At 50.1% G+C, this 23560-nt stretch overlaps 8 protein-coding genes across 8 annotated transcripts; 4 read left to right on the plus strand and 4 right to left on the minus strand.

Moving 5' to 3' along the window:
* Nucleotides 1–2525: 2525 nt before the first annotated feature.
* Nucleotides 2526–4358, plus strand: LTR84_007534 (uncharacterized protein; the record flags this gene model as incomplete). Its single annotated transcript, XM_064851087.1, has 3 exons — nucleotides 2526–2956; nucleotides 3006–3598; nucleotides 3652–4358. 3 exons carry the CDS (start codon nucleotides 2526–2528, stop codon nucleotides 4356–4358), a joined length of 1731 nt encoding a protein of 576 aa, XP_064710090.1.
* Nucleotides 4359–5416: 1058 nt separating this feature from the next.
* Nucleotides 5417–7645, minus strand: LTR84_007535 (uncharacterized protein; the record flags this gene model as incomplete). The annotated part of the gene is made up of 1 exon (XM_064851088.1): nucleotides 5417–7645. One exon carries the CDS (start codon nucleotides 7643–7645, stop codon nucleotides 5417–5419), a length of 2229 nt encoding a protein of 742 aa, XP_064710091.1.
* A 752-nt stretch (nucleotides 7646–8397) lies between these two features.
* On the minus strand, nucleotides 8398–10019 carry LTR84_007536 (uncharacterized protein; the record flags this gene model as incomplete). The annotated part of the gene is made up of 2 exons (XM_064851089.1): nucleotides 8398–9929; nucleotides 9989–10019. 2 exons carry the CDS (start codon nucleotides 10017–10019, stop codon nucleotides 8398–8400), a joined length of 1563 nt encoding a protein of 520 aa, XP_064710092.1.
* A 1353-nt stretch (nucleotides 10020–11372) lies between these two features.
* LTR84_007537 (uncharacterized protein) lies at nucleotides 11373–13852 on the plus strand (the record flags this gene model as incomplete). Its single annotated transcript, XM_064851090.1, has 4 exons — nucleotides 11373–11629; nucleotides 11682–11820; nucleotides 11878–12689; nucleotides 12739–13852. The coding sequence occupies 4 exons, from the start codon at nucleotides 11373–11375 to the stop codon at nucleotides 13850–13852; spliced, it is 2322 nt and encodes a 773-aa protein (XP_064710093.1).
* Nucleotides 13853–14357: 505 nt separating this feature from the next.
* Nucleotides 14358–16049, plus strand: LTR84_007538 (uncharacterized protein; the record flags this gene model as incomplete). The annotated part of the gene is made up of 1 exon (XM_064851091.1): nucleotides 14358–16049. One exon carries the CDS (start codon nucleotides 14358–14360, stop codon nucleotides 16047–16049), a length of 1692 nt encoding a protein of 563 aa, XP_064710094.1.
* Nucleotides 16050–16731: 682 nt separating this feature from the next.
* Nucleotides 16732–17877, minus strand: LTR84_007539 (uncharacterized protein; the record flags this gene model as incomplete). Its single annotated transcript, XM_064851092.1, has 1 exon — nucleotides 16732–17877. One exon carries the CDS (start codon nucleotides 17875–17877, stop codon nucleotides 16732–16734), a length of 1146 nt encoding a protein of 381 aa, XP_064710095.1.
* Nucleotides 17878–19907: 2030 nt separating this feature from the next.
* On the minus strand, nucleotides 19908–21524 carry LTR84_007540 (uncharacterized protein; the record flags this gene model as incomplete). Its single annotated transcript, XM_064851093.1, has 1 exon — nucleotides 19908–21524. The coding sequence occupies one exon, from the start codon at nucleotides 21522–21524 to the stop codon at nucleotides 19908–19910; it is 1617 nt and encodes a 538-aa protein (XP_064710096.1).
* Nucleotides 21525–21904: 380 nt separating this feature from the next.
* PAD1_2 (phenylacrylic acid decarboxylase) lies at nucleotides 21905–22783 on the plus strand (the record flags this gene model as incomplete). Its single annotated transcript, XM_064851094.1, has 1 exon — nucleotides 21905–22783. One exon carries the CDS (start codon nucleotides 21905–21907, stop codon nucleotides 22781–22783), a length of 879 nt encoding a protein of 292 aa, XP_064710097.1.
* Between the last annotated feature and the right edge of the window lie 777 nt (nucleotides 22784–23560).

Genomic DNA, 23560 nt, shown 5'->3' on the forward strand with positions numbered 1-23560 from the left:
AACCACTCGCAATTTGAGAGACGAAACTGTAGGACCACCATCAAAAGATGGCCCTAAACACACGGTACAATAATAGGACATCCAGCTGACTTCGCCAATACCATGTGCCAGCAATGGTGGTAGCATGTCAACGGGACGACTTAGTTAGTACATCCTTTGAAGCCTTATCCGCTGAGCTCCCGATCGAACGAGAGCCCCGGCGAACGTAAGCACTCTGTGAGAAGCTGAGCAAGTCGTCTGGTAAGTCATCACACAGTGGTATTCCACTTGATTCTGAAGTATGCCGTACTTGCCAGAACACGGTGTGTTGGTCAAAATGACTTCGAGGGGGAGGCGGACAAGTCTGTGCTCCAGCTAGATAGGCCTGAGTCGATCACAGGGCTTGTGCCAATGTGTTGCCAAAAATGGACTGTCGCTTGTGACACGTTGTTAGTCAAGTTGCGATGGTGCATCGTGGTGAGAGGAAAGTGCACCATGCAGCCACTGGCCCAAGTAGAATTTAGTCGCCACTTCTACATAGCCTGTTGGCCGCAGCCATTGAAGCACAGTGCGCCAGATGTTGTGCACACGAGATCTAGGAGAGCCATGTGATCAAAAGCTCCGAATTGATGGATTCGGAGCGAGGCGTGCCTGGGTACTAATGTGCGACGTGACCAGCGGCAACGGCTTCTCATTCTACAGTACTCAAACTGGTTACTGTGCTGCTGGCAACGACAGTAGTTAATGGCGAAGAGAGCCTAGATCCGAATTCCAAGACAAACAATCGGGTTGCGGCCCTGGTGTGCTTGGGTACCTGTCCGATGCACGTTCATATCGACTCACTGGATATTGCCGTTTCTGGTAGTTGACGAAGCCAGCAAGAAGACTTGGCTGTATATCTGAGGGGAATGTATGCAAAGACGACGGACAGTACCAAGTTACCTACATCCGGTCGCTGCAAGCGCTCGCTTAGACGCATGAAATCTGGGGAAAGAGGAGTCATAACCCCGGGGATGAAAGTCTGGGGCGTGCAGCTCTCCTTGTTGGATGGATTGGTGCTCTCTGCGAGGTGTATCTGAACCTGAGGCAGGATTGAATCTGATCTTGCATCGAGTCTCGACCAAGTAGAAGGATGTTCAGCGACCAGATTTTAGATGAAACAAGACTTTTTACGGGAGATAAACCGGGGTGTGGAGCTGCGAGCTACCCTTCCGGGCATGGTTGTTGCCTAGACTTAACTAGAGTCGATCTTCGTTAAGCTCTAGAGCTTGTTTAAATGACCACCCTAATACCTCGGGATATGTCTCATTTTGATAATCCAGCAAGTGATATTTATGACTACAAGCAGGTGGTTACGTTGTGCAAGTAGAATTCAACAACAAATACCTACTACCTAGGTAAATGACTGTGCTTACTCAGTACCTCGCCGATCAATTCGATGAATTTCCCGTAGCGCGAAACCGGCAAGTTTCCTATCGGTCCCCTCAGTAATTCGGACCTGCGAGAACACTATGGATACACGTCTGGAGCACTACATGACTTCCAAAGTTTCGTTGGCAGCCGTATTTGCTGAAGGAAGAACGCAACGTGTCAGATGAACCTTCGCTCACTGCATCATGATCTCACAAAGTCCCTGTTGTCCCCTCGACGGGAAACTTACGCTCAGCTTTCAGTCCTGCCATTGCCACTGGTCTCTTCCACACCGCAATTGCCCATTCTTCTGTCCGACAAGCTTCTGTGGAACGGACATTACGAGACTGGACTTGTACTTCGTAAGACGCGAAGTTAGGTCAGCCTGATGGGTCCAGCTCGCGTTGTCTAGGATTAGCAACATTTTAACCTTGTCCGATGTCCGCCAAACTAGGCCAATGAGGGTAGTTGAGGCCCTCCTTGCTTCCTCTATTCTACACCTGGCACGTCCTTTCTGTCAAATCAGTACCCATTATTTTCGCCACCCAAATGCCCCTGAATCCCTGGCCATCATAGGGAACGCCCCCATCAACCAGACGATGCTAGCATCACCCCGGGTTTGTCAATTTTTACAAGGCTCCTGAACCTACCTTGAGTGAAGTGTCCTTAATTGCCCTTCCCGGACTCAAGATGTCCCAGTGGCATCGTAACTTTCTGATTGAGACCCTAACTCGTACGGATATCGCACCTGGTCTGGTTGCTGCTGATCTAGTGGGCCATCCCTGGAGGTTGGGTACCAAATTGAGAACGAGCACGCTCGTTGGAGAAGTCGAGTAACCATAAACCCGATTGTCATTCGTTGTCGATTCAACAATTTCCCGACCCACTTACGAGTATTCTAGGATTTCTTACATTGAGGTAAGCGTTGACATTGGAAGTTGGAACACGAACCTACTCAGACAGAACACTCTCGACCATGCATGCAAGGTGAGCCACAAGTTGAGTCACTCTTATTTTAATGGTCTCCCCCTTCTCCCTTCGACTGTCACTTCTTCTTGAGCATTCTTTGCTCATATCCCCATCATTCCTCTGTCTTTCTTGTCTTCTTCATTTGTTCCTGTGAAACAAACAACACAATGGCGACCAAAACCTCAGGAGAGGACAACTCCAACCTCAAGCCACCTACCCCATCTGCTCATTCAGTCTCTAGTGCAGAGCCAGTGGAAGGCGAAAAGCCGGTCACCCATCCAACCACCGTAGATCTTGAGCGTGTGGGTGAGACCGAAGGCTACGTACTCGATGAAGCTCAACTTAGAGACCAACTTGGTCTCGGGGCAGATGTGTCCTTGAAGAAGTCAAAGAAAGGTGTCGTCTTGATCCCTCAGCCAACAGATGACCCGGCAGACCCATACAATTGGATCCCCTTGAAGAAGGGTCTTATTCTGGTGGTCCTTGCCGTCAATGCCTGTACTGCAGATTACTCTGCTGCTACAGGTGCCAGCGCACTGCTTCCTCAAGCCCAAGAGTGGCACATTTCGCCCGATGAAGTCAACCATGCTACCGCTGGGTAAGTTGCCTACAATTGTTCTAGCCTACAGGTGCTCACAGAAGAATAGAAATACTTTCATGCTCGGGATTGGAGGCCTCGCAACCGTATGGCTTGGGGCCTACTTCGGACGGTTGCCAGTTCTGTTTTGGTTCAGCTGCTTGTCCGCAGGAACTGCCGCCTGGTCAGCGGCGGCCAAAAGCTTTGAGTCCTATATGGCTTCCCGAATTCTGAACGGAACCTTCTGCGTCGCTGGTGCCGCGAGTGGACTATCGTGGATAAATGATGTCTTCTTTTTCCATCAACGTCCACGAAAGATCAATATCTGGTCTACCGCGATCATCTTGTCACCTTTCCTGGGGCCGCAGTTTATGGCTGCAATCATCAGTGTGGACAGCTGGAGAACTGGCATGTGGTTGAATTTCGGTATCATCATGCTAGGAGTCGCGTTGATTGTGGCCTTTGGAGACGAGACCTTCTACCCACGTCATCTTCCCAAGGAACAGGTCCCACCTCGCAAAAACCGACTGCTCAGAGTTGTGGGCGTCGAACAGGCTCGAACTCACTATACCACTAACACTTTTTTGGAAGCCGGAAGTCGTTTGGCATATACCGCCACCAAGTTACCAGTGTTCTTGATCTGCCTCTTCTACTTTTTTGATTGTAAGTTCCATCAAAGGTGGAACTCATTCTGAATACTGCTGACTCCTTGATAGTCCCATGGACCATCGCGAACAACACGACCATTTCCGTCTTGATCGTGCCAGCATATAACTTCAACTTCCGCAACCTGGCGGCCATCTACACTGCTCCAGTGGTGGGTGCAGTCCTTGGCCTTGTGGTAGGGCACTTCCTGTTCGATCTCATTGGGAGACTATATGCCAGATACCACAACGGAAGACTCGAGCCCGAGAACCGTCTAATCATCTTGTACCTGATTCTCCCATTGAAGATCATCGGATACAACCTCATCGGGGTGACACTTCACAATGCGCAAACCTGGTCCTGGTGGGTTCTTGCCATCGGCTGGGCCATGCACAACTTTGCGACCATTGTAACCACCACAGCCGTCGGCGCCTACCTCCTCGATTCATATCCCGAAGCTGGTGGCGAATGCGCAGCCTGGATCAACTTTTCACGTACACTCGGTAAGTTAGCTCGTCAATCTCGCAGATTGGAGACCCCGATATCCATCTTATTGTTCCCAAACGTTACCAATGCTAACATGTACACCACCAATAAACCAGGTGGCTTCATCGTCGGATACATCCAACTCAATTGGGCCGCCAAAGCCGGCACACAGACAGAATACGGCATCCAGACCGGCATCATGGGCGCCGCATTCCTGATTGTAATTTTCCTGCAGTTCTTCGGCGCAAAGCTGAGACACGCTCAAGGTCCGCTGAATTTCCGAACGAATTAGGTCGCGTATTGTGGATTGAGTGGTGGAGGTAGGACAGGATAACGAATGAGAGGAATATACTTATTGCTTTTTTCGAGAGCGATGGCTCTGCGGAAAAGGGGGGATTGAACCCGAGGCGAAGATCCTAGGAACGCAGATCATGGCAAATCTGACTCAGATCTGCCTTTCAGATCTAGCCATTACTACTATGTTACGTTGCGGACGGACGAGACTTGCGAAAAAAATCATGGACGAGAGGAACTGCCTACAGCATAGCATGCCTGGCCCACCCGTCATCAACCACTATATACCACAGATATTTCTAGCTTGTCAAGTTAGCGCTGATACCAGAATCCAATAATGAAAGAAACTGTACAAAACGAGCCTTGCTCTTGACATGATCATGAGCTTTCCACTGGCTGTTCAAATTATGCGGCGAGTGAAAGTGAGAAGCATGGACTGTCTTGCCTCCACTTCAAATCCGTCCAGTTCAGGTAAACGATGCGAACATACTATGTAATTGACATGGGTGTGGCTGGACATGGTTCAGCTGTATACTGTGGATGGATGGAATGTTCTTCGTGCTGGGCGTAGATTCCGAAGGGATGGATGGTCGTCTTGCTGTGTGGCTGATTCACGAATCAAGTTGTCGGGAACAACGAACGCACCATGACGGGATGTGACACACTGGATATCGAATATGAATTGATATTCATGCACGCTGATCTATACAGATCAAGCGCTGGCTCATCAAGAGGCCAGGAACATGCGCCCTTCTCCTTAAAAGGGGAGAGAGGGCCGACTTAGACAAACACCCATCCATCCCAATCCATAGTCCGACCCGAATGCAAGCTCCCTACACCGTACAGGGTATACACCAAAACGCTCGTGCCACACTGCCTGCCACAAGATCATCGAATCTAAAAGCACAATAACGCTGTATTACTTTTTTGTACAACCCGTTTCCCGCCGGAGAATATTACAATACCGTGATATATTAAGCAGAGACATAGACTTTTTTGAGCGAAGATTCTTTTTGGTGTACGTCAAATCATTTATCGGCGTTAGTAGGTGACAGATCAAGCCATGTTGCCTGCCATTCCCTGCAAGAGAAATCCGGTTAGACCCTCTCCATCAAGACGAGGACTTGAGAAGGTGGTACTCACTAAGAAGATGGCCTGCGCCGCTAATTGCAGACTCCACAAACCGACTTTCTTGAAGCGTCGCAACCGTGCTTGCTCATCTGTAACGTCTCTTGCGAAAGCATCGTACACCTCGGCCGACAAATCGTCAAGAAGAGCCGAGTCGAAGAGTGTCCAGCTCCCATCAAAGTCTGATTGTCGTTTCACCACACGGCAGTTAATTGGGATGAATGTCCGTCGGGAGTTGATGTACGCAACGATGGGACGAATGAGTGCGTTATTGATGTAACTCAGATCACGGGTGAATAGAGGGACAACTGCGCGAACATCATTCAGATGAATTCGAAGATCCATCACAAGAAATCGTTTGTCCTCGTCTTTTGGTCCCAATGATCGAAGAATGCCTTGAGCTTGTGGTGTAGTTGGATCGTCATCCACAGAAGGTGTCACAAGGGACATGTCATGGCGTAGTTCCTCTAGATGCTTTTTCGAAGTCAAGGTCTCTTCTAATCGTTCATAAAAATCTGTCATAACTTTGATCACGGAGTCATCGCTGTCATTGGGAATCATGATGTCAGCCACAATATCGACATTGCCTTCAGTAATCCAGGAAAGAGGGCCTTCTGCACCTCTATTGAGATGATCAATGTTTAATGCATCGACACGAACACGAGACTGTTTTTTCCACGGCTCATTGGACGGGTCATCAGGGTCATTGAGCTGCGCGCCAGTATAGGAATGTGTCTGGCGAGGATGAATTGTGAAGAGAGAACGGTCAAACTCTCCAGTCATGCTGTTGGCAGACAGGAAATCGTAGAAGAGCCACTGTTTTCGCAAGCGTGGCAGGTCTGCATGGTAGATGCTGATGGGAAATGGTCTGAAATCTTGCGGTTGGAGGACTGTGACAAGTAGGTCCTCGATCTTGAACGACTCGATTTCGAAGTCTCCAGGGTTATGCTCATGTCGATAAGATTTCGGATCGAGCTCTTCACCGGTCCAGAACACATGAGTCCGGTCGACGACTCCTCGGACATGTTTAACTTCAACATTCTGCAAGGGACCTTTGGAATTCCACCATTTGTTGAAAGACAGAGTCACATTAATCTCTCCGATAGTTATATCGAACTGAGTGTAGTTTTGCTCTTCGGGAGGTATTGGGTCTTCACGAGAAGGAGCTTGCGCTGCGGCTTCAGGTGACCCTTTCTTCATCTTTGACTTTTGTTGTCCTGGCCTCCTCGACACGAAGACGTTTCGAAAAGTGATGACGCCATCGCCCCATTTGGGTACGATGGCGGACTCGAACACCACTTGGAGCCCGGAGGACTTGGTGAGATAATTACCAATCCAACCGGCTAGAGTCTCTTGTGCAAACACAGTGTTGATAGCCAGGATAGCGAGTGAAACAAAGGTCGTGGTCCCGATCACGATCCAGATGACATGGCCCAGCGCGATCCAGGAGATGAACCCCACGATTTCGTCCACATTGAACGGCCGACTGCTTTTGATAGTCAGCCACTTGAATCGGACTTTCATTCTCGACCAGAATCCCGTTGCGGCTGCGAGTAGCTCTTCCTTGGTCGGACGGTGAAATTGCGGCAGATGAATGCGGTCGTAGAAGTGCTCCTGGTGGGACGGCTGTTGAGCCCCAGCTTGGTCGGGAGGAGGTTTATGTGAGTTGGATGGATCCACAATGCCAGGTTTTTCCGGCTGTTGGTTTGGTCCTTCTCCTTTCTGCCCGTCCAAGGTCTTATCGGAGTGCCTACCACACGAATGGAATGCGCGAGATGGCAGGAATGAAGGTATTGGTCGCCGAAGAGCGACATCGACACACTTGGACAGAAGTGCGCCATCTCTCCGAGTGCTTGCCAATATTTGTTGTGTTGTAGGTCGCGAGGAGTTGGGCCCCGTCGACCAAGTGGACCAATTTCTAGAGAACGATGGAGTTTCGGATGGTATTGGCATATGTAAATATGGAATTGGCTCCCGGGGTAACCGCAGCCTGGTCACCGTGTGTATTGAGCGACATAAGGTTGGTAACCGGTTGGGAAGGTGGTATCGGAAGGTCTGGTCGACAGAGATATGCAGTCTCTGCATGATGGTAGACATCTGTGCAGACGCAGAGAATTTGGAGACATTGCTGATGCCTCGGACAAAGGCGTCCTTCATTGCATCCGACTCATGCTGGATGTGAACCCTCTACCTGGGTAAATGAAACAATCGGGCAGGAGTGGAGGAGATGGAATCTTCGCGGAGTTGGTAAAGCGCCAGGTCACCTTGAAAGTTGGAGGTTGGAAAACAGGCAAGCCCTTTAATTCCGGAGACAGAAGCGCATGTGAAGGGAGCAATAATTAAGAGGAAATCGATGATGCAACAAGCTTGGGTAAGTGAGCCGACATAGCTGGGCAGGTTAAGCGAAGTCACGTGCCAACCACCTCACATCACCTGCTTATTCCCCCTCAAAAGCCTCGTCGGATGTTCTTTGAGAATACCCAGCATGCAATCTCGCTTCTTGACCGACGTCTGTCCAAGGCAGAGTATTTGTCTGGCTGGTGCTCTCACGCTTTTGTTTAAGACCCTTGCAAGTTGCCACTGACTTGGTTGACTGAGAACGATTGACCATTCGAGAGGTTGTGTGACTAGTCTAGATTTCAATGTAGGCATTTCAACCAAACTTTTAAAGTGTGGCCGATAGGGGTTCCATGTTTCGTTCAATGTATTCTTATTGCGGTCTGTCATTTGAAGACATCTCTAATTCTCTGCTTCCAGGTCCAGTGTGCTTGCCTTTCGTCTAGTCATGTCATCAGCTCACGTCTCTAGTTCTACAAGCAAGCAATTCCAAAACATTCATTCCCCGAAAGGCTTTCAGTTGGTTTCAAAGCAATAGTTGATGAGTAAGTGCATGGTTCGACAGCGTCCACTTACTTCTTGATCAAGAGACTCGTGCCGCCCATCTCTTCAGGTTGGTCCAGCCCCATCGCTTCCAAAATGGTAGGTGCAACATCCCCGAGGACTCCGTCCTGCTTCTTCAGACTCCATCCTTCAGGCGCGTTTGCCATGACAAAGGGCACCTTATTGGTGGTGTGAGAGGTCTTTGGTTTACCTTCCTCGTTCAGCATCTCTTCTGCGTTGCCGTGATCGGACGTAACAAATAGTATATAACCTTCTTTCTTGCAAGTCTCATACACGGATCCAATGGCGGCATCTGTGGCAGCCACGCCCTTGATCGCAGCTTCATACACGCCTGTATGGCCGACCATGTCTGGAGGGGCAAAGTTGTTCATCAAAAACTCGAACTTGTTGTCCGAAATTCTTTCGCTGAGCTTGTCAGCCACCTTTTGGGCGCTCATTGGAGGCTCGAGATCGTATGTTGCGACCTTGGGGGATGGGATCAGTTCTCTTTCCTCGTGGTCAAACTGCTTTTCCACTCCACCATTGAAAAAGAAGGTCACATGTGCATACTTCTCGGTTTCCGCGACGTGGCATTGCTTGACGCCCTTCTTGGCCAGCCACTCTGCAAGGACGTTACCCATGTGCTGTGGAGGGAATGCGATGGGGAAGGGATAGTCGGTCTTGTATTGGGTCATGGTCGTGATGGAGATATCCTTAGGATAGGGGAATTCAGGCTTTGGAGATCGGTCATAGTCCCCGAGAAGCTGAGTTACCTCTCGAACGCGATCGGATCGATAGTTGAAGAAGAATAAAGTGTCACCGTCCTTGACCCTGCGGTCATCGCCGCCAATAATGATGGGCTTTAAGAACTCATCGTTCTCACCTTTTTCGTACCTAGCCTTGATCGTGGCCACAGGATCACTCGAGTCTTCTCCTTCTCCCACGACAATACCTTTCATGCCAATCTCGACACGGTCCCATCTCTTATCCCGGTCCATGATGTAGTAGCGGCCAACAATGGTAGCGAGCTCTCCCACCCCGAGCTCTTGAAGCTTGTCGAGCAGTTGCTGCAGGTATCCCGCAGCACTCTTGGGATCGGTATCTCTCCCATCACCGAAGAAATGGATGAAGATCTGGGGTACCTTGTACTCTTTTGCAACTTGGAGAAGGGCGTACAGGTGGTTAATGTGGCTGTGCACACCACCGTCACTGACAAGGCCGAGAAAGTGAAGTCTTCCATTACCATCGATGGCTCGTTGAAAGGTACTTGTCACGTTCTTGATTTTATTCAAATCGCCTTTTTTAATGGTTTGATCAATCCGAACAACATCCTGCCACACGACTCTTCCAGCCCCGATGTTTAGGTGACCGACTTCAGAGTTGCCCATAAGCCCTTCCGGAAGCCCGACTGCTAGAGACGAAGCTTCGAGCTCGGTGTAACCCTGTGCAGTATCGGATCCTTCTTTTGCGAAACCGTCCATGTAAGGAGTTTCTGCTGCAGCAATGGCATCTCCCTCTGGTGGGGATTTCTCTGATGGTATACCCCAGCCATCGATGACAACTAGATGTGCCGTTAGAAATCATTCTTCACAGCGAGAAGGTCCGGTATTGGCAGCATACTGAGGACGGCTTTCTGATCGACCTTTGCCATTGGGTCGGTCCTGGGGATAACTGGAGCCGCTTGCTAGAGTACGTCTAAAACAGAGATGTTGAGATCTCCGGAGCAGGGAAATAACGAAGTGGTAGCTAAGGAGAGTTGTCCTTATGCTATGTGTATGTTACAGGGGCAAAGTGCGTGAGGCTTCTGTGATGGGATTTCTTTTTGTTGACGGAGTGGAGCTTCATTTGGCGAGCAGGTCCCCCGCAGTCAGGAACATGAGGGAGTGCCCCTCTAGAGCACGTGATGACGTTGGGGTGCACTTCATGTGACCCACGTCACTCTTGCCTGTCAAAAGCTACGACTCACCGTAGCTCCTCCTCACCAGAAGCTTGCTTACCTACTATCATTACCTACATATCCAGCACTACTACTTCCACACCTCACCTCGTCCGTACCAATAGTATTTTGCCCTCGGATGCAACTCCAGCTCTTCTGGTAGGCCCTTCCTGCTGGGGCTATGGCTCTTTTTAGGATCCCACCATCTATCGTACCAATTAAAACGTCTGGAATTTGATCCCTAGCTTCTCGTCGTTGGAAGGAAAAAAGGGGCCGATCGACACGCTCGTGCCCAGATATGAAGTACAAAGTATCAGCTAGATGGTCACTCACGGTCTCCACAATAAGACTTCTGCAGAAAACCGACGATCCCAGTGCCGAGGACCGCTACAGATTTTACCGTGCTCCCTCATTTTGCGTGTCTCTACCTTCCTGTATCACATTTCCATTGGACGATCCTCGACCGAAGGCATCAGGATTCGATTCTTGACATGGAATTCCGTCGAATCTTCAGAAATTGCCATGTGGATTCAAAATCCCTCGATCATCATGTTCTTGCACTCCAATCCACCGCTCCGATCCCTGGTCGACGTGGTCATGACACTATTTTACTCCGGAAACATCTTCCGGCTATCCCAAAGTCTAATTTCCTACCGCCACGCGCGTTTCGTTGTCCACGCGAGTCTGACCGAATCAGAATTCTTCTGATGGGTTGACACTACTCAGACCGTTGGAGCGTGCCAATTCCCCGTACAATAGGTCGTCATCTTGTCTCCCATTAGGTTGTGTATTGGCACTAACCGACATACCATATCCCACTTTTCCCTTCTCCCAATGCCGCCTCCTGGGACAGACATGAATATTGCACTTCCGGATTTTATTTCGTCAACGACAAGTTCACTCCTATTCTCGAATCCTATAACGTCAACCCTCCGCCGTGGCTCGTCCAGCAAAGGAATCATTGCCATAGTCTTCGTCTGTCTGGGTCGCATACAAGAACCACCATCCGTGCCCCGATGATCAAGCAGGACACGTTGTGTACGGTAGTTTGATATAGCTCCTGCTAGCATGTCGTCCTCGCAATTACCCGACCTCGGCCCTCGACCTCCTGGCTCAAGTTATGCAGAACGCAGACTGCAAGGGCCGATATTGCCTCAATTGTCTATGAGTACTCCTTCACTGTCTTCCAAGTCTCGCACTTCCCATGCCTGTGATCGGTGCCGCTTGATGCGCACCAAGTGCACGGGAGGCGATCGTTGTGTCAAGTGCACCAAGGACGATGCCGACTGCTCATACGGAGACCGTAAGAGAGAGAGAAATAAGAAGTCTGTGTAGCCGACCTGTCGGAATATGCCCCAGAGATCTGACCTTTTACAGAGATCTGGTCGAGAGCCTCGAGCGAATAGATGTGTTAGAAGGGGAAAATCAACAATTGTTGAGTGCACTCCGAGCGCTGGCCACAAGTCCAAGCTTTCAGCCATCGGAGCACGACAATATCGTTCAGATTCTATCAAAGGTTTGTCTTGGCAATCTCCTTCAGTAGCAATGCCTTCCGCTAATGCTCAGGAACTAGTACTCGTCACAAGAGCAACAACAGGAAAGCCAGGGAAGCTCAAGCAGTTGGGCGCAAAGCAGGCCTAGCCCGACGAGGGAGAGCGTTCGACCGACCACTGGCACGGATGATACGACCGTACATCTACAGGGGTCCCGCAAAGATCAAATCTCCGGAGAGCATGGCGTCTCGTCAAAGGTTGGATCCCCTGGTAGGCAAGATGAGCTGGCCATGGTCGTGAATCTGGACTCTGGGAAAGGTGCCTCGGGATATGTAGGTAAAATGTCAGAGATCACTTGGATCCAGCGGGCATGGGAGCACTTATCCGATCCACCGCGTGGAGGCGACCGCGCAGTCCGCCCAGAAATTGACCACCCATTCTCAACGACGCAGGATTGTAACTATTTTATGGACGATCACAATGTTTTAGCTATCGATGAAGATCATATCGGTGAGATCGATCGGCCACCCCTCGAAACCGCCGTAATACTATCCGAAGCATTCTTCCATGCTTTGCAAGGTGCCTTTCATTTCGTGGGCCGGGATCATTTCCTGACTACACTTCACTCTTTCCCACAACAGGATGTACCACTCGAATGGAGTCAGCGCCGCTGGCTTGCGCTAGCGAATCTTGTGTGGGCTATTGGCTCAAAGTGGCTGCAAATGTCAAAGCTGGACCACATTTACCGTTCTGACTCCCACCTGGTCTACTATGCCAGAGCCAGGAGACTGGGACTCGACCACCGGATTATGTTTGATCATCCGGACATTGAACGCGTCCAGGCGATGGGTATTCTTGCCTTCTACCTGTTCATCAATGGATCAATCGCCAGGTGAGTTCAGATCGATTTCGTGTTCAAGTGCCACAAACTAACCCATCAGATCATGGAACACCCTGGGACAGGCTACACGCCACGCCACCGCACTTGGAATGCATCTCAGAATAGGTGACCCTAGCACCAGAGATGACGAGAAGGATAGGCGGGCACGTACCTGGTATTCTTTGTACAGTCTGGAAGTCCTCATCGCTGAAGTAACAGGACGTCCGAAGTCAGTCTCGCTGTCAGATGCGACAATACCAATGGATGCTTTCCGCAACCTCGATGATCCAAGCGTCACGCCCTCGAGAAGGCTGAGCAGTTCGGAATCTTCGTCGAATTCCCGGAAGTTCTGGTTGGATTTCTTGAACACAGATAGAGACATTCCACAAGGGATGACTGGCGGTGTGATTCCGTGGAAAAATTTCGCCACCGTGGGACGAAACTCACCGGTCTCACATTTTCCGCAAAGACTTCTTCTGTGTCGGCTGAGTGACAAAATCGCATCGGAGCTATATTCTGGACATTCGGAGATGTCATGGGCGGAGATTCAGCGAAAGATTGGTGAACTCCAAACTGAGCTTCGACATTGGGTTGAGAATCTGCCTGATGATCTTGCCATTCAAAGCAAGACTCCAACAGATTCGGACCCAAGGGTTAAAATTGAACTGTCGATGTATTATCACAGTGTTCAGATGATACTGCATAGACATTGTCTATGCGAAATCGTCATCGAAAATGAATCTGTACGATCTCAGGAGTTTAATCGCAGCTGCGCTCGAGCATGCGTCCATGCCGCCATGTCCATGTTGGCCGTAATGCCAGACAATCCGAGCGCGCACGAGGCATATCAACTACTCCCTTTCTGGGCTCTCCTTCATTACATAGCACAGGCTGCCGGGGTGTTGCTGCTGGAACTCTCACTTGATAGTCAGCATTTCCCCAATGAAAGCAACGAGGTGGTCAATTATTTGCGCAAGGCAATGGCGTATCTTTGGTGTATGACCGAGAATTCCTTCTCGGCATACCGAGCCTGGAGGATACTCAGAAAGCTGCTGACTGACGTTACAGAGAGATATGATGATCTTTACGTCGAAGATATCCCGCAAGAGGCTCGGCAGCCTACTGGGTGGATTGAAGAGGACGACGACGCTAGAGAACTTCCTTATATAACATGAGCTGATCTGCTTAGGCGTTCGATCCGGAGCATTTCCCTCGCACGAATGCTACATATACATACCCTAAACAAAGACACCTAGCGCAATTACATATATTTTGGACTATGGAAGAATGGAAACTCGGAAATTTGACTCGTAGATTATACTTGGTGTTATATTCGTATGCAGCCATGACTTGAGGCCTCATGGAGTCACTCCGGCGCACCGCAAAAACTTAAAGGGTGAGCTTTGCACTAATTCATATTGGGACTAGCACATGCTCCAACTTCGGCAGCCACTAAATGTCGCATTGTCCATTCTTACCTGGACTATTGGCGGTTCTTCAATTCATAAGGCTGCGTCTATGAAACCTCTCTTCGTGTTCGGTGGAATTTCAGCAATAGCAATTCGCACCGGATTTCCCCTAGGACACGTCTTCCACCAGATGACAATGACATCGTCCCTTCCCTCCCACTCCATCCAGCCCTAGTCATTGCCGATTGACTTCTCTTTGTCAACATCGACCATGAGGACCACTTATTCGCTCAACAGCCTCAATCGGTGGTCTTGCAAGAGCGGTAACACTGCAGACATCGCATCGATCAAGGGCATTCATATCTACGACTTTGACAATACCCTCTTCTCCAGTCCCCTGCCGAACCCTCAAGTATGGCAGTCGCAAGCCATAGGCATGTTACAAGCGTATGAAGTCCTCGCATATGGAGGCTGGTGGCACGATTCGACTATCTTGGCTGCCACTGGGCAAGGGATAGAGAAAGAGGAGCCCCGAGCTTGGGAAGGTTGTTGGAATGAGACCGTGGTTCAACTTGTGGAACTAAGCATGCAATCAAAAGATGTTTTGACCGTGCTATTGACCGGAAGAGGGGAGACAAATTTTGCAGAACTGGTCAACCGGATTTTGAATGCCAAAAAGCTCAACTTCGATCTGGTCGTGCTGAAACCTGAAGTGGGTCCGGCAGGCCAGCGATTTGAATCAACCATGTCCTTCAAGCAAGAGTTTCTCAAGGAAGTCGCGTTCACGTACAAGAATGCGGATGAGATTCGCATCTATGAGGACAGACCCAAACACGTCAAAGGCTTCCGCGAATTCTTCGAAAGAGTCAACAAGAGTCTGATTTCACATCCTGCAGACCAGCCCCCACCACCTCGAAAGCCGATCACGGCCGAGGTCATTCATGTCTGCGAATTGAAAGCGACCTTGAACCCCGAGATGGAAGTGGAGGTCGTGCAACGAGCGGTGAATCGTCATAACCACGCGGTCGAAACTGGTGGCCCAAACCCCTCACGCTCGGTCAACAAGCGAATGAAGATCGTGGATCATTTCCTCTACTTTGGCTATTTGATCAGCCAGACAGATTCCTCACGCTTGATTTCCCTTGTCAATACTACACCGCACCTGATCGACTCAGGTGAAGTTCGTCTGCTTGCTTCCAGCATCCTCATCGCCCCGTACTTTCCCAAAAAGGACCTCGTCAGAAAGGTTGGAGGGCGAGGCAAGAAAGTGACATGGCAAGTCACCGGTTTCGCCAAATATGAAGATCGGATCTGGGCTGCTCGCGTGGCGCCTATCACGGATACACAAATTTCAACTCAAGATCCAACACCACTTGTTGTTCTTGCTATTCGGAAAGGCTCTAGGCAAGTCGATGCGGCAAAGATTGTAAAGTGGGAACCGGTAGCCCCCGAGAAGGCATTTATGTTTGAAACCACTGTGGGAGACAAGGTTCTGCTCAAAATTGAACCCGATAACATGTCTAGAGGCCATGGAAAAGGTCGTTCTCAGCACGATCGCGGCTTGGCGGACACGCCTCATAAGCGGAAGTTCGATGAACAAGACTATCGTGGCAAAGAGAACTACGGCGGTGAAAGAGATGATCGCTCATGGGTCCCCAAAGAGCAAGGTGGTGGAAATTCACGATCTAATATGCGATACACGAGTAAGGCGCAGTTCAACAACAAAAACAACCAGGCATCAGGTGGCGCGAGAAACATGCACCAAGGTGCACCGGGCAACCCCTCTCGGACACGTGGCCACGGATCTGGTCAAGGCGGTAATAGAGGTGGCAGAGGTGGCCATGCAGCTCCACGCGGTCCTCCAGCCTACAAGAGTCTTGATGACTATGGTCCGGGCAATTTTGACGGTGCCAATGAGTCGAAAGCCGGTGGTACCAATGTGGAAATGGTTATGAATTATTAGGGTTATAACGATATTGTCTCAGAAGGGTGCGGCGGTTCAGTATGATTTCATGTTGTTGGGACTCTTCTCGTTTACATCAGGCGCCTCTAGTTGCACACATGATGCCAGATGGCTGTGGGACTGCAAAGTATGGCGTTGAACAATGCATCGACATGAATCCTGCAAGGTGCTGGATTGGGTATGGAATCGTTACAAACTGTGTATCCACAGATGGATGACTCTAATCAGAAGGAGTGCTTCAGGCCCAACTTTACTTGTGCTATCAGTATCTTAAATAAGACTTGTCCACCTAGATATGCAGACACCTTGTTCGACGGGTACCTAAGTACCTAGGTATTAAGTATATCGGCATCGCCTCTACATTTTCCAAAATGGTTGTTCCCTAATTCAAAGCATACAAAGTACAATTTCTGACTGTAAACTCTCTCTGCTCTATTTTCTTCGATTGCACGAATTCCATCAAAGTTCAAGTCTATGAATGGCGCCTCAATTCTACAAACAAGTTTCCTATGTACATCCCAGGGTCCTTTTTATCCAAAATTGTACATAGCACAATCCCAATATCCACAGTAGCGCTCACTTCCGTCTCAAGAATAGATGCATGACTCCCACAGGAGACTATGTGCACCAGGCACGCACGCACGCACGCACAGCACAGCACAGACCCACCCCTAAGTGGACCTCAATAGCCATCACCGTCCTTCCACTGCCTGCCGCACTCTTGGGCCCTGATTTTGGGATCTGCGCCACGCCGCAGAGCCTGTTCCCTCATCCAGTCGAGCTGCTCAGTGTAGAGGTTGCTCTGGCCGAGTAGCTGCTTGTACTTTGGGGAATCACTGCCGGCTTTGTCCCAAGCGGCAAGGCGCTTCTCGTCGACCCTCTCACGCTGCTTGAGCACGCGCAGCCACTCGTCCAGGCCGCCGTCGCCCTCGAAGCAGATGCCATACCCGTCACAGTAGCACCGGTGCATGTTCGGGCAGAACTCGAAGTTGCCCGTGAAGATGTACTGCCAGCTGTATTCCAGCAGGCGGCCCGAGTCTTTATCGTCCAGGTCGGTCTGCAGGATCCAGTCGCGGTAGTGCACGTAGAAGTCGCGGGGACGTTGGGTGATGCGGTCCCGCGACACGGCAAACTGTGCACAGCAGGGCTGGGAGATGGCGGCGGGGATGGCGACGTCGGCGCCGTGCAGCTCATGGAAGAGCTGTGAGGTCAGCTTCGGCTCCTCCGGTTTGTGCTTCAGGTCCCACCGCCATTGGGGCCGGTCCACGTGGAGCCAGTTCGGGCATCCCGGATCCAGGTGGCAGCGTGAATTGAAGTAGCCCTGCCGCACGACGTGCGCCGAACTCATGAGTTTGATGGTTTTGGCCGTGTCGATGTCCAGGAGGATGTTGTTGTGCCAGGCGTGTTGGTGCGGATGGAAGAAGAGGACGACATCGGGTAATGATGCGTAGTGGTCGATGATGTAGGTCAGGTACACCATTGCCTCGTGTCCTTTGTTGGCCGGGATGGCGCTGTCATCCCCCACAGATGAAGCATTTCTACTCGGGATATCATCCACCGTGTAGATCTTGGTCGGGAGGTCAGGTAATTCTCGGCCCACCCATGAAATATCCTCCGTCGCTAGTCGTCCCATCACGAGGATTCGAGTATAATTCTCTCCCGTCGGCTTGAGAACCCCCGGCTTGAAGACCGTGGGGTTGTATAACAGACCTTTCTGGCCATAGTAACGGCTCCCAAAGGGGTTTAGGTCGAGTTTGTGTATTAATAGAACGATTGTTAAGAGCCCAAGTGTTAATGCGAAGAACGAAGACCGCCGGAAGAGAAGCATAGTATATAAATACACTGAAAAGTCGTTATAGGTGGGAAGTCCCAAGCCAGCATCTCTGGTCCGTCGAGGATAGTGGAATTTGGCGGGGGATAAGGCTGGGGCAAATCTCAGCAGAATCTTCAGGGGCTGTATTCACACCGGGCAGGAAATTACGACGAGTGTGTGAATAGCAATGATGGGGCCAAAAAGAAAATCCAATTGGTGTTGAACTTTATACAAAATAGAAAAGGTGAATTTGATTCGACAACAGATAAAAACCAAAACGATGAATAGCAGAGGAATGGAAAGTAAGTAGACACTTTGTGAAAAGGGACCTTGTAGGCACAAACCCGCCTATGCCACTTACGACTCGTTTGACGTATTATTGGCATGATGGAGGTGGTAGCCGAGTGGACCTCAGGGCTGTCGTGCATGAGACCAGTTTCACATGCTTAATGTGCATATCATTCTTGGTGTCCATTTTAAGTGCTCACGCCTTTTGCACTTTTGAAGGAGGATCCATGAGATGTGTCGAGACAATGCCTGGATTCGATGTTGGATGGCATTCTGATCCTGCCGTGTGAAGTGAGAATTGTACCAAATAACCCATTCTTACCTACGAGTGTAGAGACCACGACCGGCACAATGATGGTCCAGCTGATGGAACGAGGAAGACGCTCACCTCATCAGCAATTATAGTATCATCACTGACTACCTGGGTACTCTGTACTTGTCTGCCTATTCCCCCGGCGACCTCGATCGGTAGATAACCAGGGGTTTTGACTAGTCAAGTCCGTACTCGTAAGACCTCTTTGGGATGTAGTGCGGAGGGTTCGGCAGGGGCCAAGGACTCCGTAGTGGTTGGTTTGGTGTCTGCCTTGCGGGGCTGGGCGGGCAATGGCCTGGGGAGCACCCGGAAGCCTGATTCTTTTAAGTAGACATCCTTACCACCTAGAGACTCAGGTATCCTCACATCATCAACATTCCTACCCACAACGTTGCCAGATGGAAAGATGACATTCCTATCTTCTGTGTTTTCTTGTTGTACATCACAATCTCTCTCTGAAAAGACTGAACAAGAGACTCGACACGCTCGCATTGTTTCCGCAGTTCGACAGCATGATGACATCCAAACCCGGCCTCGCTCCCGGCCCCAGTCTCCTCGATATTACGATGCGCCTCCAAAGTACGGAGATATAGCTCAAAATCCTCTTATCACAATCGATGAGAAGAATCCAGCCGATTTCGAGGAAATCGAGTATGACAACAGTACAGAGGAAAGAGAAGTTCCAACTGAGAGCGACAGTCCCCCACCACCTGTCTCACCACATTCCTCCGTCGTCTCAATACCGAGCACGCGGCTGACCGATCTCACGTCCCTGCCGACTGGCGATACCGTTTCTATACACGGTAGACTCAGCCTAGACAGATATCCCAGTCGAAGCACGCGCCCACCGTCATATTACAACACCCCCAGGCGGACACCAAGCCCCGCAATCTCTACTGAAGATGAGACAGGAGACGAAGTCTGGTTGCATCCTGTAATGCAAAATAATTGGCTCGAGGTCCTTCAGAACCATGCAATAAGGCGAGCGAATGCACCTCGACCAACAAACACACTTGGTGAAAGAAATACTTCGAACCGATGACTTTCTGTATGAAGTACGACCTCATCTATCTCTCCCTCACGACTATCACGAAAAATGACCAACTACGAAATGAGCACTCCTGCTCCTCCTTGCTCCCACATCTACCATTGAACACGCAGACACGAGGGTGCAGATGACGGCCCCGTCCACGAATATATAAGGGGTTACAATGTTTGCCCACCTCAAGCCTGGACTCACGCTCAGGGCTAGAGCTGTGTATAAAACTAGAATCTAGAAATCCCTTCAGGACTGGCAAATAACCATCGGACCGAGAATTAAGTCCCAAGTTTCAATGCCAAAACTAGCTTTTGTCTGAAATCGATGTGCTTGATTTCTGCTACAGAATAACTACAAGCTCTCCTTCCGAAAGCATCCAAGAGATGGGGCCGGCCCAGGGCCTCATTACAAACCAAAACCGCTCCATCTCGAGAGTACCTTCTTCTTGATCTCCTCGGGATATCCATTTTCAAAGTCACAAGTGACCCAACCCTGCTCGCCTTTGTATTCGCTTGGCAAGAGACAATTCCCAACCACTTTCCCGCCCGTCAACTTTGTGCCTATCCCATGAGACATATACGGTACCAATGGGTAAGCAGGCACGTCCTCGAAATGGAATTCATCCACACTAGGCCGACATCGCGAAGCAAAGGCCCAAGTCACGTCTTCGAACTTGAACGGATCGATATCATCACTGACAATCAGGAGACGGTGGATCTGCATGCCACATTTATGGCGGAATACCAGATTTCCAATCTTGTTGCAAAACTCGTTGGCATTTGTGTTGAGCTTTGCCAGTTTTAGTCGGTCGACCTGAACTGCCGCCCATATTACCTGTGATTCGAAAGGAGTGAAGACGTTCATCACTGGAAGTCCACTATCCTGCAATAGTTGCTTGATCTCTGCTGCAGCCAGTGTGCCAATCATCGTGTGCGTCTCGTCTGGCCCTGTCGCTCGTCCCGGTACACAAACAGGCAGGATTGGATCTTTCCGGTGTGTGATCGCCGACACCTTGTACAGTGGCTGTGAAGAGTTCTCATCCAAGAAGCTGTACCCGTGCATTTCACCGAACGGGCCTTCTCGGCCTCTGTCTTTCACTGAAATGGTACCCTCCAACACAATCTCACTGTTTGCAGGAACGTACATGTCATTCGTCTCACATTTGACGAGTTCAAGAGGAGATCCGCAAAGTGAGCCTACGTACTCTGCTTCCGAAACACCTTGAGGTAAGGGCATGCTGGCTGCCATTACAGCAATCGGTGGTGCACCAAGGGCTATGGCGTATGGAACGTCCTCGCCTTTGTTTTGCCACTGCTCATAAATTCGCGCAATGTGCTGGGGTTTCATGATCAAACCGCTCATGCGATTCTTGTCGTGAATCATAGCTCGGGCAATTGACCAATTCGTCCATTTTCCTGCCGGATGAGGGACGATATTGATGCCCAGAGTCTGGATGTAATTTCCGCCATCGGCTTTGTTGAGGAGCGGCACCGGAAGCTTTGTCAGATCAATATCATCACCGAAGATCTTGATCTCTTTGCAAGGCCCGCTGGAGATATGAACCGGTGGGATGGGTGGAGTGCCTTTTGCGGCGAGCATTTTGTCAATCACATCGTTCAAACCAGCTGTTGGTGGAAGGGCAAGATGACGCGCCAAGCGCTTGTATGGATATCTCGAGTCACTCGACAAGCCTCCTGGTGCACCGATGATGCGGAAGAGTCCATCCTTGGCCCCTTTGACGTTATTAAAGAGGGGTGCTTTGGATCGCACTTCATATGCGCGTCGAATGATGGCGGCAACTTCCAGATGAGGGTCAACCTCTGCGTTGATGTCTGCTAGGTCATCATCTGAACGAAGCTCGTCGACGAATGAGCGGAAGTCGAGATGGGGAGCTTGGTTTGCAACATTGTGAGCCAACCTTACATGCCGCTCTCCTCCATAAATGACAGATATCGACGACAGACCCTCCTTGCGGATTTGCCTGGAGAACTGCTTTGTAAAAACCAGTGAACAGCCGGCCATGGCAACGTGAATGACAGTATCTACTTCTGCTTCTACATCGACGTTACAAGGCATGCATCGTCATCTTGTACTACGATTAGTTTCCCCTGTTGTCGATCTCTTAACTGGTTATGCATCCTGATTGGGAATGCCAAGCTGAGTCATCTCGCAGCCTTGTACTAAGCCAGGGTCCTTGAGTTTCAACTTCAACTTGCATCAATCGGGCAAAACGATGATTGAGATAAATGATATTGGGGGATCTGCAGTGCAGATCGCAGCGATGGCGCCCTAGTGATTCGATGGAGGAGACGGTGAAAAGGCAGACCGTCGACGCTTCTGCCTCGCCACCATCCCATTTTCTAGAAACACCCAACAAGCTGTTACAAAGTTGCCTTGCACCAATGTCCCAACGATTAAGTCGTCTCTTCAACCAGACATTCAATGGTTTTGCAAGGTCAGGGTGCGGCCAAGGTCGGCTATCCTGGAGCAAAACCTGTGGCTTACGCAATACATTTATAGCGTCCCAAAAGAGGAGCGTGGCTACTTCACGATCATGTTGGCAACAATGTCCAAACACGACCATCCCACTACCACGGCGTAAGAAACGCGTTGTCGTCGCTGTCACTGGTGCCACAGGTTCACCACTGGCGGTGGCCCTTTTACAACGTCTTCGCCGACTAAACGTGGAGACGCATCTCATTCTCTCGACGTGGGCAGTGGCCACGCTGAAGTATGAGCTTGATGCTCCTGATGACCGATCATCATACTTTGCGTCACTAGCCGACTACAGTTATTCACCGAGGGACGTCTCGGCCTCACTTTCTTCCGGGTCATTCCGAACCGACGGCATGATCATCGTTCCATGCAGCATGAAGACTCTTGCGTCCATCCGTATTGGTTACGATACCGATCTGATCACACGAGCGGCGAGCGTGACACTGAAGGAGAGACGAAGACTTATCCTTGTCGCCAGAGAGACCCCCCTCAGCTCCATACATCTTGAAAACATGCTTAGGGTCAGCGAAGCTGGGGCCGTGGTGATGCCACCGGTCATGGCGTTCTACACACGACCGCAGTGTATCGATGATATGGTGCAGCAGAGTGTGAAAAGAATGTCGGATTTGCTTGGAGTTGGTGAAGACTTCGATGAAGAAGAGGAGCAATCAAGGAGTGATGTTTGGACTGGTTTCGATTGGGAGACGAAGAAAGCAGGGGAGATCTCTCAACGTGGTGAAACTCAGATCGAAGGCGAGGTTCAGAAAGCGTCTAATGGGGCATGATCCCTTCATCAAGTCATCACGCCCAGATATATTTGAATCTGAAAAATTTGCACAAAGCATTATGCTTGACGCGCTTCGACTCTTTCCGACGGATTCTACAAATATCTCTCTCTCCCAATTGAACTAACATCGACGCTCCATGATCCTAATCCATCAAAACGATCCACTACCCATGCATTTCAACGACAAACGCTCTGTCATGTTCGCTACGTTCGCAGCAGTGTCATGAAGGGCTACCAGAGTCCTGAGAGTTGAACTGCCGCAAACACCTGTTCGTTTGACCCGAGGTTCAACATCGCAGATGTGCAGCACCGAAAGACTGGTGCCGCAACGTCACCTACGAGCTCCGATCAAAGAATCAGTTCCGTTTGCTCGCACCTGCTGTTATGTTGCGTCACCTGGGACTGTTTTACTCTTTGTTCCTCGTTGTCCCAATTGCTCGAGAGCGGGCTAGATACCTTTCTCTGTCCTGGTTCGCATTTATCACTAGCTACCACATCTCAACGACCATTTCACGGTATTTTCGTGACAATGGTTGGTCAACAGCATCAGTCCCTATCCCGCGATTCATGTACAAAATGACTCTTCCCCAAGGCGTGGACTCTCCGTGCCGTTGGGTTCGTTCCCATTATTGCCTCGCTTGACACGATAACCCGGGCTTTGTGCGCCACATATCTCTTTTTGTGACACGGATACAATGGGCCTCTGGGAGATGACTTGCTCGAGCGATACTCTGAAGTATTTAAGCCCGCAGCGGTATAAGACTACCTATTTTGT

The sequence above is a fragment of the Exophiala bonariae genome (genome assembly GCF_035927105.1).
Source record: "Exophiala bonariae strain CCFEE 5792 chromosome Unknown scaffold_3, whole genome shotgun sequence".
NCBI lineage: Eukaryota > Fungi > Ascomycota > Eurotiomycetes > Chaetothyriales > Herpotrichiellaceae > Exophiala > Exophiala bonariae.